The sequence below is a fragment of the Prionailurus viverrinus genome, chromosome D2, assembly GCF_022837055.1.
Source record: "Prionailurus viverrinus isolate Anna chromosome D2, UM_Priviv_1.0, whole genome shotgun sequence".
NCBI lineage: Eukaryota > Metazoa > Chordata > Mammalia > Carnivora > Felidae > Prionailurus > Prionailurus viverrinus.
In genome coordinates, this window is record NC_062571.1 from 88008447 (window position 1) to 88021557 (window position 13111).

The following is a 13111-nucleotide window of genomic DNA, read 5'->3' on the forward strand; positions in this document are numbered from 1 at the left end:
AGACATCGCTCTGGGTCTCTGCGTGAGCCCCGGGATCTCGTCAACAGCCCGCCTCCAGGCACCAAACCCATGTGGCTGTCGCCGCCACTCGCCCTCGGCCGGCGCAAGCCGTGGGTGACTGTGCCGTGCATCTCCAAGCGCACGGTGGCTTTACCAGCAGCACACTCAGACAAGTGTGTAAGTGCTCTGTGGTCTCCTCCGAAACCATCGATCTGGTGGCACGGAATGCTAACCGGACCCGGAGATGGGCGTCTCTCAGATGGATCCCGGGTCGGGGCGGCGCCTGGGACTGAGTCCCGCAGCCCCCACACCTGCCCACGGCATACGCGTGGTCCTCGAGCTCACTCGGGCTGCGTCTCCTCGTGCCCACGCGTGGCCTGGACGAACTCCCCCGGCACATCGAGGGTGCTGTCCTCCCTGAGTGCCGCAGGGCGGCCCCAGGGCCAGGCAGTCCTGGGGGACGCTCTTCGGGAGAGGAGGTGCCTCTCGTGGGGGTGGTTTAGTCGGGTCCAGAAGGCCCAAGTGGTCAGCCCCCCGAGGGGTCCTGGGCCTCTTTCTGTGACTGAGCGAGGCCACACCAGCCTGCGGGCCGGAGACCACGCTCCCGTGCCCCTCCCGCCCCCTCGCCTCCCTGGCCTGCGTGAACGTCCCCTCGGGCAGGGTCCACCTGGTGGTCGGCGGCAGGCTATGGGACGCACTCCAGAAGAGAGAGAAGCGTCCAAGGGCTCGGAGTCTGCAGAAGCCGGGCCCCAACTCTGGACTCAGCCGGATGCCTGGGCCCTTTGGGCTCCGTCCCAGCAGGGCCTGTGGGATGTACTTAGCGCTCAGCCTCCTCCATGAAGACTCGTTACACATCCAGGGAGGAAACGCACTAAAAGCCGCCAAGGAAAGGCACTGAGGGGCGTGCAGGGAAGACGCCCAGAAGAGAGGCCACGAGGGTGTAACGGCCGCCAAGCCGAGCACCAAAGGACTCCTCGTGTCCGGGGGTGTCCGAGCGGGCTCCCAGGGCCTCGGGCTCCCCGCCTGGGCCACCTCCCCAAGGCTGCAGCCCACCCCCAGCCCATCCATCCCCCAACCCGTTCCTTCTGCTGCCTGTCTCCTCCTTCAGAACCCAGGAGGGCCTGGCAGCCAGGACCCCACCGAGAATCCCAAATATTCTCCTGTCCCTGCAACTCACCTGCAGGCTGGTGACTGTCACGCCCAATGGCAGTGCCTCTGGCTGTGCTGGGGCGGGTGGGGGAGAAGCTCTCAAGTACGGCTGGCCAGTGGACAGAACTGTCCAGGAGGGTGAGGTGGGCTCACTGCCCCCGTCCGGCTGTTGGGACCCCGTCACGTGTCCCCTGCTGGGTCTGAAATCGGGGGCTGGGGGCTGCGGGGAAACTGTCTGCCGTGCCCGGTCTCTCCTGTGGCCCCCGAGACGCCGTCCGACATTGCTCACGGGTGGAGGCAGGTGCCCGGGTTCTAAGGTCAGGTTTTCCCGCAGCTCCGGAGGCTGCGAGGCTCACTGGATGCACACGCGCACAGAGGGAGTCCTCAAACGGCCCGTTTATAGCATCAAGGCCGGCTCAGCAGGGCTGGTGGCGGGAAAGTTCACGTCTGGCAAAGCATCGCTGACAATAGATGCTGGTGAGTGGCGGGATGTGTGGCACCGGAGACACATCCTCCTGGGCCCTCACAAAGAGGGACACCGCCACGGAGGCCCTGCTCCCCAGCGTCCACGGCTGCCGGTCCTCTGAGAAGCAGACAGACACCTGTGGACAGCGACCCTGTGGACCCTGTGGACCCTGTGGACCCCTGGACCCCCAGCACAGGCACCACCCCGGGGAGCCGGCCGCAGATCAACGCGGCCCCCATGCCCCCTGCCCCCTGCCCCAGGTGGCTGGGCCCGGGGCCACCACTGACAAGCGCTGCTTTGGTCGCAGAGAGGGAGTGAGCCACGGATGGGATCGCGGAAGGGGTCGGACTGTGCCGCAGCCACACCTGCTGACCTCGGCCAACCCTGACACAGGCTTCCGGATCATTCTCTGGTCTCTACCTCCAGAACTCCCGGGTTTGCCCTTTCATTAAAAGCCCGAGCCCGCTGCCTGGACTTCTGCCGTGTCCCGGGAGCTGGTTCGTTCCTGCTTCAGCCCTGGTTCCCATCGGCCACAGGTGAGTCAGGTGCCCACGTGGGAGCCGCGCTCGCTCTGCCCGGGCCACGGCTCCGGGAGACACCTGCTCCTTTCTGGAGTGTTTGTCTTGTTTTAGTAGAACATTTACACCAAAAAATGCCAAAAACATGTGTGCGAGCTTACGAAACTTGTCACGTGCCTTCAGGGGAAGAAACGGAAGCTTCCCCTGCCAGATGCCTCCAGGGTTGTGCCCACTTGCAGCCCACAGCCCCGTCCTGGCTCTTGACTTCTGTCTCTTTCTATGGCTTCCCCAGCCAAGTGTGAGTCCTCAAACTCCAGTTTTGTCTGCAGGGACTCTGAGCTGTGTATATACAGGGACTCGCTCGCTTTATGTTGTTTCTACCTGGTTCTTCCACTGCACCGTCCACGTGACGTCCACGTTGCCGTCTCGCCGACTGAGCTGGGCTCGGGCCCAGGGCTCAGCTCAGCCGCCCCTTCCTGCAGCCCGGACGCCCCCGCTGGCCCTGAGATCTCGCCCGCACAGGCTCCCCCGCTGCCCGCCTGCCGTCGACTCACTCTGTCCCCTGCCCCAGCTGTGACCTGCTCCCTGTGGGCACTGGGCTTTCTCTCCGTGCACTGCCTGTTCTAGCCCCTTTCTCATTTTCCGTCGGGCCGTCTGTCTTTTCTCGGTGAATTAGAGGAGTTCCTTGTATGCGCCTCACATGAGCCTGTGGCCGCGTTTATCGCAAATAGCTTTTCCCGCTCACAGCAGCTAGAAGCGTGTTTGCGCTTCAACGAGCCTGATCCTCCCCAACCCACCTTCGCATCCAGCTCTGTAATTCCCCCTCCCGACCCACATGGTGCGATGGTGACATCAGAGCAGAGTGTGGCTGGGAACCTACATGGCAAGGTGGTGACATCAGAGCTGTGTGTGTGGCTGGGGACCCATGTGGCAGTGGTGACATTGGAGAGGTGTGTGTGGCTGGGGACCGTACTCTCATTCTGCTCCTGACGTGACTTAAAACAGCACACTATTTCATTACCGTCCGGTGGTCAGAAACCCGGAACCGGTGTCCTGGGCCGCATCCAGGTGAGGGCAGGTGGCTCCTCTGAGGCTCCAGGGGACACACGTGGTCTTGCCTCTTCTGGAGGCGCCACGCTCGTCGGGGGTCTTCCTCTGACTCACAGCCAGCCATGCAGCGTCTTCCCTCCTGTCTGACCTCGACCTCCCTTTACGAGGACCTCTGTGATGATGTCAGGCCAGCCGGGTCACCCGGACCATCCCTGTCCCTGTATCTGTCCCTAACCCTAATCTCTTTACCGTGCAGGTGGCACAACCCCGTTCTGAGGGCCAACGTTAGCCCGCGGCAGGGACAGACTTCACATACCTGGACGTGCACATCACGTGCCCCACTCCACTGACCCCGCGTGACACTTCACCCTGGGCCGAGTGTCCTTGGTTCGGGCCACCACTGGGCTCCCCAATCTGCCCTTCAGTGGGACACTGTCCCCGTGCTTCTGGGGGAGCCCAGGCCAGTCGGGCAAGCGCCCCCCTCCACCCTCCTCCCCAGGTGCCTGCATCCCTGGGCCCTGTGCGTGTCCAAGGGCCTCTCAGGGTCCAGCGTGGTGCCTCGGGGTGGCAGCTGGGGTCCCACGAAGGGTCAGCTTCACCCTTCTTTCTAAAAACGTCCCCCTAGAGGAGGAGACAGGTCTGGTCCCTGGGAGCCACATGAGCTCCCAGAATCCCAGCTGACTTGCCCTGTGTGGTCCGTGTGGGGACACAGAGAGCAGAGACGTGGCTGGTCTTAAACATGCCAGTGTCTCCTGGGGTCACATCAGGGGACGTCCTACAGTGAACAGGGGTTTCAGTGCCACCAGAGCTGGCCGGTCAGCGACAATGCCTGATGGGACACCCAAGACTGGGCTTCAAGACTTATGGGGTGGGTGTGGCTGGAGGGCACTGGTGACCAGGCCCAAAGGGTCCCCGGCCACCGGGCGAGCTGAGGCTGGTACAGGGCAGCCCACCTCGGGGACGGCCAGGGCCCCACACGTGTCCCGCACGCCCACGCCGCTGGCTGCCCACAGCCGCTGTGAGAACGGCCATCCCAGGTGGGGCACCCGAGGGGCCACCGGCACCCTCCGCCCACACAGCCGGTCCGGCACCAGGAGCCCAGCTCCCCGGCGGTCCTGTGGTCTGGCGACTTGGGGCTGGAGCCTCTCGGGCAGAGGCAGGGAGAGCCCCAGCCGAGGACGAGGCGCCCGCCGGCCTGAGGGGCCCGGCCAGAGGCAGTGGGGGCTGTATCACCCTGCGGGATGTGTGAGGCAGGAGGGCTTGGAGGACGCAGTCCCCCTGAGCCAGGGGTCCCCTGGGAATTGTCTGTGGCCACTGGAGCTGGACAGGAGTCGAGGGGGCCACACTGGCCTGGGGGGACCACAGGGGGCTGTCCAAGGCAAGCCACCCACGTGGGTGCAGCTTAGCAATGCGGCCCCTTTGTCTTCCCAGGACACAGAGCGACCCGCTGGGGGCTGCTACTGCCGCTGGAGCAGGGCGAGCGCCACGCTGCTCCCGTCTCGGCGCTCCCACGTCACCTCACGCACTTCCTCGTGCATTAAAGGGGACCTCCTGTCCGGAACCCCAGGATCTGTGTCTCCGTGGAGGGTGGAGGCACAGCTCGGGGGACGGTGACTTTCTGCAGGTTCCAAGGGGCTCTCGAGCCTGGTCAGCCCTGGGAGCAGAGCTGCCGCAGCCAGGCGTGGCAGGCGGCGTCACATGACGTCACGCGTCCCAGCCGGCCGTGGACGCAGCCCAGGCCGGCGCCTTTCTCTGTGCTAAATGTAGGCTCTGGACCCCAGGCCAGGTCCCCAAGCACACGCTCACCAGCGGCATTTTCCTGCAGCCACCGACAGCAGTCGGGGACATTTCCCTCGCAGCCCTGCCGGGCTTGGCTCACTGCCCCGCCTTTTGTGCCGCGCCGGACCTCACGGGGTATCTCCGCCTCCACCCGCGTCGCTCGGGCCCCTGGGCCGGCTGCTTGCAGGCCCGGGAGAGGCACTCGGAGCCCCTGCCTTACGTGCCGCTCGGCAGACCCAGGAGACTCCGTCCGGGCCGAGCTTGCTGAGATTTTTCATGATGAACGTGTATTAAATTCTGTCAGGTGTTGTTACTGCATCTACGAGCCAATCGTATGTCCCTACTGTGCTCCACGACGAACCACGTCAATGTTATGAAGAACACGCTTTGCATTTCTGCGATAAACTTACTTGAGATATTCTATCCTGTGCATAAAGTCCTCGATTCCGTTTGCTGATACACTGTTAGAGGGGCTTGTGTCTGTTCAGGGGGACACTGAGGGCAATTCACTCTCTTCTCGTGCATCTGTCTGCTGTTCCTACCGGCTTCTGCTGCCCTGTAAACTGAGTCAGGAGGTGACCCTTCTTTATTTTCTGGAAAAGCCTGTAGCAGATGGATCGGTGTCATCTCTTCCTTAGACGCGTGACCACACGCACTGCTGACGCTCGAGGGGCCTGGAATCTCCTCTGCTAGACCTTTGTGAATGTTGGAGCCAACCAGTTTACCAGATACAGAGTATTCTGATTTCCTCATTCTTGTTTCAATCTGGCTGGTTTATATTTTTTTCGAGGAATTTGGCCACTTCATCTAAGCTGCTGAAGTAATGGCCACGGCTGTTTACAAATCGCCGTCCCTGCCCCACGGGAGTCTGGTTCTCTGTGGCCCCACTTCCTGTCAGCCCGGCCAGGCGGGCACAGGGTTGTCGATTTTGTGCGGAAATCGACGCTCGGCTTGCTGTTTTTCACTATTGCTTGCTGTCTGCTCTCCTCCATGTCGTCTCCTTCATTCTGGTGACTCAGTTTACCCTGCCCTCTTCCTTTCCTGCCTCGTCGAGTGGAGCCCTGGGTAGTGAATGTCAGGCCTCCCTGTTTTTCCCACAGAAGCGTTTGCTACTATGAATGTTCCTCTGAGCCCTGCATCCCAAAAATATGCTGTTTCCTTTCTCATCGTGTTTAAGACGTTTTCCAGATTCCCTCATGACGTCTTTTTAGACCCATGAGTCATTTAGAAGTGTGCGGTTTCACCTCCGGGTACTTGTGGTTTCCCTAGTTTCCTCACTGCTATTAATTGTTAATAGGACTTCATGGAAGTCAGGCCACATGCTCTGGATGATCACAACCCTCTTGACCCGATCGAGGTTTGTTTCGTGGTGCGCACGTCATCCGCCACGGCGAGCAGACCGCGGGTACGGGGCACGAACGAGCGTCGTCAGTCACCGGGTGCGATGGTCCAGGAAGAGCATTTGTGGGGAATCGACTCATACCATCGTTCAGATCTCCTATTTCTCTACCGATTTCTCGCCCAGCTGCCCCAGCAACTGCCAAGAGAGGGGAGTTTCAATCGCCAGCCGTGGTTTTGGAGTTGTCCATCTTTCCCTTTACTTGTGTCCCTTTTTGCCTCCTATATTTTGAATCTTTTCTTGGGCCGCACACGTGTGCGCTCACAGTGTCTTCCCGTGAGCCACGCCGACATCGCCGTAACACGGGCCTCTTCAACTCTTCCCCTCGAAGCCCTTCTTCCCTGGTATCGGGGTGGCTGCCACGGCCTTCCTGGGCCCCCGTCTCCATCAACGTCCAGAGGCCCTGCAACTCCGCACGGAAGGTGCTCCCGCCACGGACAGGGCGGTCTCAGCATGCCGTGGCGCACCTGCCCGGCCCACCTCTGCATGAGCTGGGGCGTTCCGTCCCGGAACGCTGGGCCGAGTCAGGTCTCCATTCCACCACCTATCTTCTGCTTCTGCTTCTTTTTTTTTCCTTCTCTTCCTCTTTTCCTGTCCTATTTTCTTCTTTCGGATTATTTCTGTTAATGTTTTACATTTCATTTTAATTTATCTATTAACTTTTCCTTATCAATGTTTCGGATTGCCGCGGGGATTGATGTGCACCAGCTCTCCGCACTGTCTTGGGTCTGACAGGCGTACGCGTCCATGTGAAAGGTATACAGAGATCCCGCCCGTGAGGCTGTGCCCCCCGCCATCTCGGTGCTAAAGACACGGCATCTGCTACTCGACATGGATTATCGACTCCTCTAGGCAGTATTAGAATCTTTCTTTAAGCAATCATATATTTTTTTAATCAAGAAGAAGGAAGATCTTTTCTATTTGCCCCAACATTTAGCATTTCTGGTGTCCTCCATTCTTTTGAGTTTCCATCTGGTGTAATAGCCCTTTAGCCTGAAGGACGTCACTCAGCATTTCTTGAAGGTCAGCTGGCAACAAATTCACTCAGTTTTATTTTTGTCAGAAAATGTCCGTATTTGTCCTCGTTCTGAAGGACGTGTTCTCTGCATAGAGAACTCTGGGAGGCACAGAGTCCCCAGGTCACCCTGCTCCCACCCACAGTCCTGGGACCTAGGTCATCCCCCTCCTCCAGGAGGGTGGCGCCCGCTCCCTGTGGTCACCATGAGCTGGCGCCTTTGTCACCGTGGCCCCTATGGTGCATTCGGTGGCCAGGCGCTCGTGGACTGTGTGCTTGGCCGCTCCTCACGTTCCCAGGAGCCAGCTCACTGCACCGGGCACTAGAAGGTCCTCAGACGGAGCCACTGGCTGAGGCCCCGCTGGCAAAAAGGCCAGGCCAGGCCCAGAATGGGGGTCGACTTCCCCCCAGATGGGTCCCTGACCTGAGGGGAGTGGGGGTCACAGGTCAGAACTCCCCCCCAAGGAACTGAGAAGCCAGGCTGCCAGGCAGTGCACAAAGATGTGAGTGGGGGAGGGACAGGGGAAGGGGAAGGGACAGGAGGAGGGGAGATGCTGGGAGGGGAGGAGGAGGACGGAGGAGGGAGAGGAGGAAGGGGGAGGAGAGAAAGAGGGAGATGAAGGAGGGAGGAGGAGGAGCGAGGCCGGCTCTGGTGGGGGCTCCCCTGTTGGTGGGTGTTTGTCAAGGACATGGGGCCCCTCCTTTTCGGGAGGAGAGCTAGGACAACAAGGTCGTCCTTGGGGGGCTCAGGCGGTTTCTCAGGCCATGAGCGGGTTTCTCTCCTCTTGTAGGTTCTACCTCATCAGCGGAGGGGTGCCCTTCATCATCTGCGGGGTCACGGCCGCCACGAACATCAGGAACTATGGGACAGAGGATGAGGACGGGCCCTAGTGAGTATCTCCCCGTCAGTGGAGGACGCCCCAACCCCCCCGCACCCCCTGAAGCCCGGAGCACCGCGCTGTGGGGGGTGCCCAGCAGGACCACCGCCTGCCCCCCCACATGTCCCCCCCGCCCGCCAGCAGACCCCTCCCGGACACTGAGGGCCACATCTCCGGGGCCAGCTCAGAGCGTGGACGGGTCAGGCGCGGCACCCGGCACTCGGGCCCTTCCGGTCGTGCCCCCAGAAGGTCGGCCCTGCTCCCTTGGGGCTCCGGCAGTGGGTCCGAGGCCTTCCGGGGCAGGGAGAGAAGGCGTCACCGAAGAGAGGTGGGCGCGGGCCCCCCACAACCCCGACTGCAGGCGGTCTGGGTGCCAGCAGGGTGGCGGGCACGGCCGAGTCTGCGTCCCTGCCGTGCGAGAGGCCTCACGCGCTGCAGAGAAAGTCTCCCCGTGAGCTCTGGGAGGCAGGGACGGCGGGGCCGCCGGGCACTTGGCCCCAACGCCACGACTCACTGAGCCCTCTCCTCCCGCAGCTGCTGGATGGCCTGGGAGCCCAGCCTGGGCGCGTTCTACGGGCCGGCGGCCTTCATCGCGCTGGTCACCTGCGTGTACTTCCTGGGCACCTACGTCCAGCTGCGGCGCCACCCAGAGCGCAGGTACGAGCTCAGGCCGCGGGCGGAGGAGCAGCGGCGACTGGCAGTGCGCGAGGCCGGCCACAGCCCCGGGGCTCCGCCCGGCACGCCGCCCGCCTGCGACGCCCTGGCCGCCTCGCTGCTGCAGAACGAGCACTCACTCAAGGCCCAGCTGCGGGCCGCCGCCTTCACACTGTTCCTGTTCACGGCCACCTGGACCTTCGGGGCGCTGGCCGTGTCCCAGGGCCACTTCCTGGACATGATCTTCAGCTGCCTGTACGGCGCCTTCTGCGTGACGCTGGGGCTCTTCGTGCTCATCCACCACTGTGCCAAGAGAGACGACGTGTGGCAGTGCTGGTGGGCCTGCCGCCCCTCCCGCGGCATCGCCACGCTCGGCGCCCGCCCCACGCTCGACACCAACGGGGACGCGCTGGGACCCGTGGCCTGCCGGCGGGACTCGCCGCGTCCGGGCAAACCGCGGGGCTTTGGCCCCCCCCCCGCCGGCCACTGCAAAATGACCAACCTGCAGGCGGCCCGGGGCCACGTCAGCTGCCTGTCACCGGCCACGCCGTGCTGCGCCAAGATGCACGGTGAGCGGCCGACGGAGGACGCGGCCCACGTCCACGTGCACGAGGAGGACCCCTTCGGGCACGACCCGCACCTGCACGGCTGCCTCCAGGGCAGAACTAAGCCCCCCTACTTCGGCCGCCACCCGGGGGCCGCAACGCAGGAGTGCGCCTACCACGTCCCGTCCAGCCCGGACGGCAGCCCCCTCAGCTCGCGCACGGACAGCGCCCCCAGCTCGCTGGAGGGCCCGGTGGGGGCACATGCGCTGGCCTGCTGCGCCCAGGGCGACCCCTTCGCCCTGGTCAGCCAGCCCGAGGGCAGCGACACGGCGCTCTACGGCTGCCCGCGGAGGCCAGCCAGGGCGGCGGCCCACGGCCCGGCCCACTTCGAGATGCTCCGGAGGACGCAGTCCCTGCCCTTCGGCGGGCCCGGCCAGAACGGGCTGCTCCAGGGAGACATGTGTGAAGTCCTGTCCTTCAGCGCGGACGGCACGGGCAACATCCGGACAGGGCCGTGGAAGAACGAGACCACCGTGTAGCAGCCCCTGGCGGACCAGCAGGGTCCCGCCACGTGAGGCCGGGGGACGTCGCCCTCCACCGCCCCCTTCTCTGCGAAGGACCCACGCGGGAAGACGCCGTGGGCCACCTTCGCATCCACCGGCCCTGAGGTCAGACGGGCCGTCCGTGTCTCAGTCACTGGCTTTCCGACCCCCGTGCCCAGTGTCCGGGCCGGCCCGGGAACAGAGCAGGGGTTCCGTCAGGGGAATCACCCTCGGCGCCTGGCGTGTGCCCCATCTGCCCCACCGGCCTGGCCACGGCAGAAGACGTGCCACCCACGTCTTCCAGTGGCCGGTGTGTGTTTCGTCGAGCTTTGTTCCAAGGCGCAGGTGGGCCTGCTACTGCCCGGTACGGGGTGCTCTGGACCTGGGCCGTCACCACCAGCCTCTCCGCCAGCCGCCGTCTGAGGCAGAAGGCCACGTCGGCGCCTCTGCTCAGCACCTGTCCTACCTGCGGCCCCCACAGGCCCGAGAGCGTCATGGACGCCAGGGCTTGTCACCACAATCCGGGAGCGTGTGGGAACCGGGGCGGGGCGGGGGGGGCTGCCACTGTTCTCCAGGGCGCTAGCTGGGGCCTTCGAGGGGCCCCACGCCTTCCGAAACGCCCCAGTGTCCTTCAGCAGACTTGACCGTCAAAGCCAGCCACTGTTGGGACCGTACCCCGCCCCAACGAGGGCATTTGGGGCCATAACGTTCCCTGCCCCGAAAAGAAGGGGCCATAACGTTTCCATGAGCACCTGGGCACAAGCCCGGACTCAGTTTTGGTGAGCCTTGTGTGCAGTAAGGGGCCCGTCCCCCGGGCAAGGGAACATTCTGAGGAACACGTGTGTGAGATTGTGCACGGCCTTTCTGCGGCACACATACGCGCACGTGTGCACACGCATGTACACGCATACCACACACCGTGCACACAGAGTTCACGTCGCCCAGACATCCGAGCACCGGGTCCCACTGCATAGCCGTCATCACCGTGCCTCCTCCGTGTGCCCCGCTGTCTGGGCAGGGGTGCTTCACCAGGAGCAGGCCCTCCTAACGCACGCCGGGAGGCGAGGGGGCGTGTCGAGGGTCCCCAGGGCCAGCAACGCTCAGTATCTGAGCACAAGGAGCCTTGCTTCCCAGGATCCTTGCAAACCTGACAATGTCCTGGACCAGCCACAAACCCCGCGTGTCCTCACAGGTCAACCAGATGGGCAACCAGATGACCGCCGGGCAGTTTCTGTCTCTGTCCAGCCTGCTCGCCTGCTTCCGTAGCCGATAGGAGCCAGAGGCCCGACGCTGTGCTGTGTACACGCTGTAGATGCAGAACCTCACACGAAATACAGTATTTTGCACTGTTTGCCTTTGTGAGGCTGGTTAATAGCACCCGCGTCCGTCTCTCATCCGCGAGGGGGCGGGCCCGCCTCAGTGCGTGGCTCCCACATCTGCGCCGGGACCCAGCCAGGGCCGGGGAGCCCAGACAGGCTGTTCTCCCTGGACACCCCGGCCCTCTGGAGGCACCCACCGTGGTCCTTTCCGCCCCCAGCAGCCCCAGCAGCTCCGCATTCAAACCAAAGAAATTCAACACTAAACATTAAACCTCGTGTGTTTCAGTATTGATTTGGCCTCCTGAGTCCACTTGGGACAGTGTTGTGACATATCCCATCCGCATGTAATGTTCTCAGAGCATAAATCCACAGCTCACCGCAGCACAGACACCCCACATGGAACACACTTCCAGAAGGATGCGGGACGGGAGGTCGGAACCAGATCCAACATCTCTGGTCTCGTGGCATGTCACCTCCGTCCTTTGTGCATGAGTGTGTATGTGCATACGTGTGTGGGTTGTGAGAGTCGGGTGCGTGCTGTCTGTGTGTGCCTTTGAGCGTGTGTGTGTGCACGTGTACACGTGTGCAGGTTGTGAGAGTCGGGCGTGTGCTGTCTGTGTGTGCATTTGTGCATGTGCATGCGTCCACATGTACACGTGTGTGGGTTGTGAGAGTTGGGTGTGTGTTGTCTGAGCATGCACGCGTGCACTTATGCACATGCGTGTGTGTGAGACGTGTGCCTGCCCTTCCCAGAGAGCATGTGAGACACACAGCGACCCCACGTGGGGGTGCATCTCACTCCCCCGGGGTAGAGGGACGCCAGGCTCTCCCCATCAGCGAAGCCTCTGGAAGCCGGACACATCTGGACCGCATCCCTGCCGCGGTTCGAGCCGAGGCAGCTGGCGGCCAGGGCCAGGCTGGGCATCTGCCGCTGCTCTCCAGACAGCGTCTGCTGCAACCTTGGTCGGCTGCCCCTGCGGGACCCTGGGAGGCCCGGTTCGAGGCTCGGCCCTCCTCCGGGCATAGCTGGTGCTCCAGGTCTGGAGAGCACAGGCACAATGGCAGTTAGATGAAGGGCACCCCCCCCCCAGCCCTCTGACTCTCCCGAGAGGCCTGCTGAGCCACCTCTGGACGCCGGCTGGGTCAGGGCTCCGGGCTCAGCAGCCCTGCCCCTCACCCCATCGCCCCACGCCCTGTCTGCCTGGCTGGGACTCTACAGGATGGTCAAGGGTAGCCCTGAGCCTCAGGGACCCACCTTGGGACGAGGATCAGCTCGAGGGTGTGAGCTCAGGCACCCAGGAGCAGTTTCTTGGGTGGGGGCCTCCCGAGAGGGGCCAGGCTCTGTGCTGGGCTGGAGTGGCCACCTGCCCCCCGCACTCAGGGCCCCAGGCAGGCATGTAGGGGGCTGCACACAGAGGTGGAGGCTCCAGCCCGGCCGTGTCCGCCCCACGTGCTGCCCGAGCCACGCCTGCCATCCTGCCACTCACCCTGTGACCCGCAGGGGTTCCAGGGTGGGAGGGGGACAACACGGGCCACGGCAACCAGACACGCCCCTTCTGAGGACGGCACCGCCTCCCGGGGCAGCTGGGCCCGCCCACCCACACGTGACCCTCTCACCTCCTTACCAGGCTGTGTCGACCACCCAGAGGCTGCGGCAAAAGGTTTCATTACACGACTTATTATCCAACAGGCACTTGGGGTTAAAATTTTGCCCACTGGATCCAAGATCAAAGAACGTTCTGCCGTCCACAGGTCAGGGAGGAAGGACATCCAGGTCTGATGTGCAGGGGTGGGCAT

The 13111-nt window shown here is 63.2% G+C and overlaps 1 protein-coding gene across 1 annotated transcript in view; it reads left to right on the forward strand.

The window, feature by feature from the left end:
* The window catches only part of ADGRA1 (adhesion G protein-coupled receptor A1), a 32965-nt gene extending 21649 nt beyond the window's left edge, over positions 1 to 11316 (forward strand). The window contains exons 6-7 of the mRNA XM_047825677.1: positions 8168 to 8266; positions 8789 to 11316. Of these exons, the coding sequence (XP_047681633.1) occupies positions 8168 to 8266; positions 8789 to 9992 (1303 nt within the window). The 3' untranslated portion in view covers positions 9993 to 11316. The remainder of the gene's footprint in view (positions 1 to 8167; positions 8267 to 8788) is intronic.
* The last annotated feature ends 1795 nt before the right edge of the window (positions 11317 to 13111 follow it).